This window comes from Monoraphidium neglectum (genome assembly GCF_000611645.1).
Source record: "Monoraphidium neglectum strain SAG 48.87 unplaced genomic scaffold scaffold00157, whole genome shotgun sequence".
Lineage (NCBI taxonomy): Eukaryota > Viridiplantae > Chlorophyta > Chlorophyceae > Sphaeropleales > Selenastraceae > Monoraphidium > Monoraphidium neglectum.
Genome location: NW_014013471.1, coordinates 1 through 5,431, shown reverse-complemented (window position 1 = coordinate 5,431; position 5,431 = coordinate 1). Strand labels below are relative to the sequence as shown.

At 64.6% G+C, this 5,431-nt stretch overlaps 1 protein-coding gene across 1 annotated transcript; it reads right to left on the bottom strand.

The window, feature by feature from the left end:
• Positions 1–2,168: 2,168 nt before the first annotated feature.
• Positions 2,169–4,851, bottom strand: MNEG_1546 (hypothetical protein; the record flags this gene model as incomplete). Its single annotated transcript, XM_014049965.1, has 8 exons — positions 2,169–2,254; positions 2,660–2,715; positions 3,089–3,231; positions 3,595–3,665; positions 3,916–4,000; positions 4,291–4,353; positions 4,608–4,705; positions 4,794–4,851. 8 exons carry the CDS (start codon positions 4,849–4,851, stop codon positions 2,169–2,171), a joined length of 660 nt encoding a protein of 219 aa, XP_013905419.1.
• Between the last annotated feature and the right edge of the window lie 580 nt (positions 4,852–5,431).

Below are 5,431 nucleotides of genomic sequence, written 5' to 3'. Positions count from 1 at the left end.
CCCCCCGCCGGCCGCGGCCCGCGGCCCGCGGCGCGCGCAGGCGGGCCCGCCGCCCGGCCGCCGCGCGGGCTTCGCGCGCGTCCGCGCCCTGGCGCCTGTGAGTGGCGTCCAGCCTCGGGTTGAGCGCCGCGGTGTCTCGCGCCGCCCGCCTGGCGGCCGCGCGGCCATTGGCTTGAGCCCGCAGGAAGGCCGGCGGCGCAGCCCGCTGGGGCCCTGTTTGACCACGGGTGGCGCAGGCGCCGGCCTCTGCCCCAGCCTGGGTGTTTCCTGTTGCGGCCCCACCCTTGCCGGGTCGTCCGTTTTCTAGGCAGATGCAAGGGTTTGAGATCGGCCTACCTGGCAGAGCCATTCTGCGCACACACGACAATGCACGCTGCTCGCACCCACAACGAACGCGCAGCACACGGCCCCCTTAATCGGGCAAATGATTGACCCATGCTCTTGTGCATCCCTTGGGCGGTAGGACGGCCGCTTGTGGTCAGTACGTAGCACCCCGAGCGACCTACAGCTCGTTCATTGACTCCGAATCTCAGATCTCAGATCTCACAGGACTCTAGGACTGCCCGTCACTTTCCCCCTCCCTTCCCACCCAAGGGGAGCGGGGGAGCGCTGGTGCGCTGCAGCGCGTTAGTGCCGCCTTATGGCGCGGCACGAGCGGCAGGCGTAGCAATGTGGAGGCCCAAACCCTAAAGAACGTGTAGGGGTCTACCCTAAACTTTGCACGTTTATTGCCGGACCCAGTCCATCAAAGCAGCGCTCCTGCACACGCCCCTCGTCCCTGGCTGCCGCGCCCGGGTCTTCCCCCATTTCGCGTCCACCGTGGGGGCGCGTCTCGCGGCACTCATCAAGCATGTGCAGACCCGTGGCGGCTCCGCCATCCGTTGCACTGTCGCTGGTTTCACCAGTCAAAAGGAGATGCCTGGCTTGCCTCACTTCCTTGATTGCAATGGAGAGCAGCAAACCAGCCGCCTCAAATTCGAATGCAGGGCACGCCCAGCTGCGCCGTGCTTGGGGCTACCCCCGTGCGCACTTGGCGTTGTTTTCACGGCGTGGCCAGGAATGCGCGCTTTGTGAGGCCACACAGGCCGCCCGAGCATGCGTCGGACACACAACACAGCATGACGGTTTCGTTGGCCCCCTTCCTTACACACCTCGCTGCATGGGCACGCCGGCTTGCCGGCGGGCCCTGTGGGTAATTGTGGGTTGTGCACGTGTGGAAATTGTACGCCTTCCTGAATGCAGGCCCATTTCGGGCCGACGCTGGCCTCACACTGTAAGCCCCTGTGCTGCGTTGTTTGTAGCTGCCGCGATCCGGGGACCGGGATCGCAGCAACCGTCGGTCCTTGGTCGTCGTCAGGCCGCCTGACTGCACAACAGCGCGATACAGGGACGCCGGGGGAAACACTGATTGGACTGCGAACAAGAGGACCGGGGACCGCAGGGGAGGCGAGGGGTGGAGGGGGGATGAAGAAGGCAAACCCTTTCCTGCACATAGGTACCAGGCGACCCTGTGGTGGGCAAGAAGCTCGAGAGGCGGGCCCCTGCTGGCGAGAGCAGGCGCACGCAGGTGGTAATGGTTGGGGGGGGGCTGCTGAGCGCGTGACGGTTCGTCAAGCGCTGGGTCCAGCCCGGACGATGCAGCTGAGCCAGGAGGACGCTGTCTGCTCAGGGCTGGCAGGCGCCGGCGCGCTGCGCTTCCCAAGCTCTTGCTAGAGGGTTGGCTGCGAGCCCGCGCCGTGACTGGTGCACCCGGTCTCGGTTGGGTTGGGCCCGCGGCGCACACGCTTGGCCTCGGGGCTACTGTATGCGTGCTTAATGCACCTTGGCAGGCCGTCCTGCGCGCTGAATGCGTCCTGTACACGTGGGTGGCAGTCCTGAGGCACGACACCAAGATGTGGCACCGCACCCTTCATCAAGGGCCATTACACCTGACGTGACTTGCACCTGGTCACCCAGACGTACAGCACAGAGTTTGTACCAGCAAACCCTATGTGTGCATTTGTAACTCATTTTGCTGGCAGTCGCACTAAATTCACAATCGTATACACATACCGGTATCATGAAACCGTTTGCATGCCCTGTGCAAAACATGGTTGGCCATACTGCCATGCGGGTCGCCCGGCGGCCGCTGCAGGGCCGTGGTGCAGCGGGAGAGCGCCCGTCCTGCCTCACACCTTGCGCCTCTTGTTGGGGTTGGGCAGCAGCTGCGAGATCTCCCCGAAGCTCACGCCTGCTGCCTCATCCGTGTCCACGCCTGCGCGCGGGAGCCGACGGCCGCCGGTGGCAGCGAGTTGCCGGCGGCGTCGGTGCGCCGTGGCGACACATCATAGGGGGCTAAATGGCAGAGCGAGCGGGGTTTGCATGCACAAGCACAACACGCACGCACGCACGCGCACACACACACACCCACCCACACACACACACACACAGAGTGTCAAGCTCCTAGCCCGCTTCGTGCGATCCGAGTCAGAATGCAGCCGTGCGTGAAAAAAGCACTGTGCCGGCGCGCTGGCCTCGATGAGCGCCTCACACCTCCCCTGACAAAACGGCGCCATGGGCCCTTTTTCACGACCCGCCGCACTCCCACAGACCCCGAGGCTGCCCCCGCACAGCAGGACGCCTGCAGGCGGCACGCCCACGCGGCGCCCATGCCACCCACCGATCTCCTCAAAGAGGTCGGCCTGCTTGCCCTCCAGGCCCTCGCTGATGGTGTCCCTGTGGAGCCAGGACGAGGAGCAGAATGAGGATTGTGACACGCCCCGCGGCCGCCCGCTTCTGCAGCCATCCAGAACCCCGGCTCACGGGGTTTGGCTTTGGGGAAAAGTGGCCGCGCCGCGCGTTGCAGCAATCATGGAAAGCGATCGACGCCAGGTGCGTGGCGCAGTCGCCAAGGACGGGCGGGTTGCGCCGCACGTTGCTCCGGGCCGCGCAGCAGTGCCCGTACCCCGCCCGGCAGCAGGGGGCTGCAGCGCGCAATCAGGGCGGCTGCACGCCGTTCGGCAGGCAGCCCCAACCTGGCAAGGCCTTGTGCCCCTCATGCAGCGCGGCGCCCGCAATCATGCCCACCCCCTCATGCATTGCCGCCCACCAGATGCCCCGGAAGATGCCCCGCCGCTTGCGCCACGCGTCCATGGCCGCAACAAACGCCTTCTCCACCGCCGCCCGCTCGTCCGCCGTGACCAGCGTCGCGCCGCTGCTGAGCCCCTCGAGCTTGGTCGCCTGCGCGGCCGCCTGCAGGCAGAGGACGGGGAGGGTGTTGCATAGACTTTCGGTCCAGGGTCTGCATCAGCTGGCGCGCCAAGTCGGTGGTGTGCATCTGTGGCGAAGCATCAAAGACTGCTGCTGCAAGCTACCTGCCGCAGATGGCAGAGTGCTGGGCTGCAAGCAGAGGAAGTCCATGGGGCTCTGAGCATCAGCTTGTGCAAAACGCTGGGTGGTTTGGCGGTCGTGCCTTGCTGATCAGTTGTCCACAAAGTTGTGTACAACAGCACTGCAGCAAGCGGACGGCATTTTGCAAACATTCCAGAAACGCATGCAACATTACTTCAAGATATGAGATGTACGAAGACAAGGTGTACAACCTGCAAAGCTCACCTTTGCTTTGAGCTCCTCTACTTGCTTCCGCAGCTGCTCCGCCGTGAGGCTCGTCTCCCAGCCCCGCAGCTCTGAGGTCGGGGGCGCGACGGGTGCGCGGAACGCACGCTTTGAGGCGGGCCCTCAGGGCGCAAGCAAGCAGCACCCAATGCCGCAGGAGTCGTAGTGCCCCTGCGGTCCGAGTGTACATATGATTATCGCCTCGCTTCTGAATTTGCCAGGCCCTCAATGTTCTCGCCCTTATGGTCCCAGCAGCCCATGGGCCGGCATATTCTTGACCCAGCGGGACGGCGGGCTGCAGGCCCCGCGCCGGCGACCCACCCTCCTCTGTCTCCCGCAGCCCCTTCTGCTCCTCTGCCAGCTCAGCCTGCAGCGCCTTCAGCTCAGCTTTCTTGGCATCGAGCTCCTGCATGGAGCGCATGCAATATGAAAAGGCAGTGATTCGAAGTTGTCAAGGTAAGGGTCGGCACGAAACCAGGTTCGGTGCGAAAGGGTGAGAGGCCATGCTCACCCTTTGCCTCCCGTGTGCACGCGACCGTCGAGCGCCGGGCGGCGGGCAGTGCAGGCGGCGCTGCGCGTTGCGCGGGTGTCAGGGGCGGGCGCGCCCCCGCGTGCGGGCGTGCAGGCGTCGCCACGTGCACGCTGCGCCGGGCAGCAGGTTCCGCCCGTCACGCCGCCGCCCCCGCTGGCCCCCACCTCCTTGCTGAGAACCTCCAAGCCGTCCTGGGGTGGCAGGTAGATCTTGGTCTTCCCGAATTCCTGAGGTCGGTTTGTGTGGATGTGAGGCAGGATGAAACACGTGCTGTAGTCGGTCAGTGCAGACTGACGTAAGAGGGGGCGAGCGTGCATGAGGGCTCAGGAGCCAAGCGGCTGTGCATGCGCGTGCGGAGACGCATCAGGTATGCATGACAACAGCGTGCTATAGAACATGCAGCGGCCCGCCCGCCGCGGCGCCGTCAAACCCGTGCGCATGCAGGGGTGGCAGGGCAAAGTGGTCGTGCCGTTGTGAGCACCTTTGCTGTGAGTTTGCCGGCTGCCGCCAGGCTGTCGAGGGCCTTCTGCACCGCTGTTTTCTTGATTCCTTTGACTGCCAAATAATCTCCCACGCCGACTGCGGCGGTGCGGGGGGACAGCGTCGCAGCACGCTCAGCAGTCTTGACACTGCGGGCGGCCTGGCGCGCATACGGCCAGTCGCGCACCTGCGTTGAAGGGCTTATTGTGCTGCCGTACGAGAGCGAGGACCTCGGCGTCCGCCATGTGTGTTACTTGCTGTGGACTCTCGCCACTAGTCTTCCAAGCCTGCGAATCGTGCGATCTACACCTCCAAACACAAGGGATCAACCACGATTATTCATTGAGGGATTTCGATTGCAATGTATGACCACGATCAGACAGAACACAGTGCGCTGTTGAGCGGGCACTTCAAACTCGAACGGGTGACTGCTGGTGACACGTACTGCAACGCGTATGTGCGTCGCTGGGTTGTTGATCTCACTACGAGGCATCGGAGTATTATTTTGCTGGGGCTGTTGATCGCACTGAGCCCCATGCTTCAGCAGATCTGACAGTATTGTTCCGTTGCTCCGCTCTCCAGAGCGCACGCGTGCATGTGTGCCATAACCGCTGCATAGCAAAGGAAAGTTTCTTATATACACGAAACCACAGCTCGTAGCGTACGAGCTTATCTGGCGTGCAGCCGACAGCGACCGCCACCAACATGGCCGCCGCTGCCGCTGCTCCCCCGGCAGCCGCCACGCCGCCAGCGCCGCCGCGTCGTGCCGTCGCCGCCGCGGCGGCGCGCAACCCCGCGGCGCACCGCGGCCCCGCCGCCCGGCGC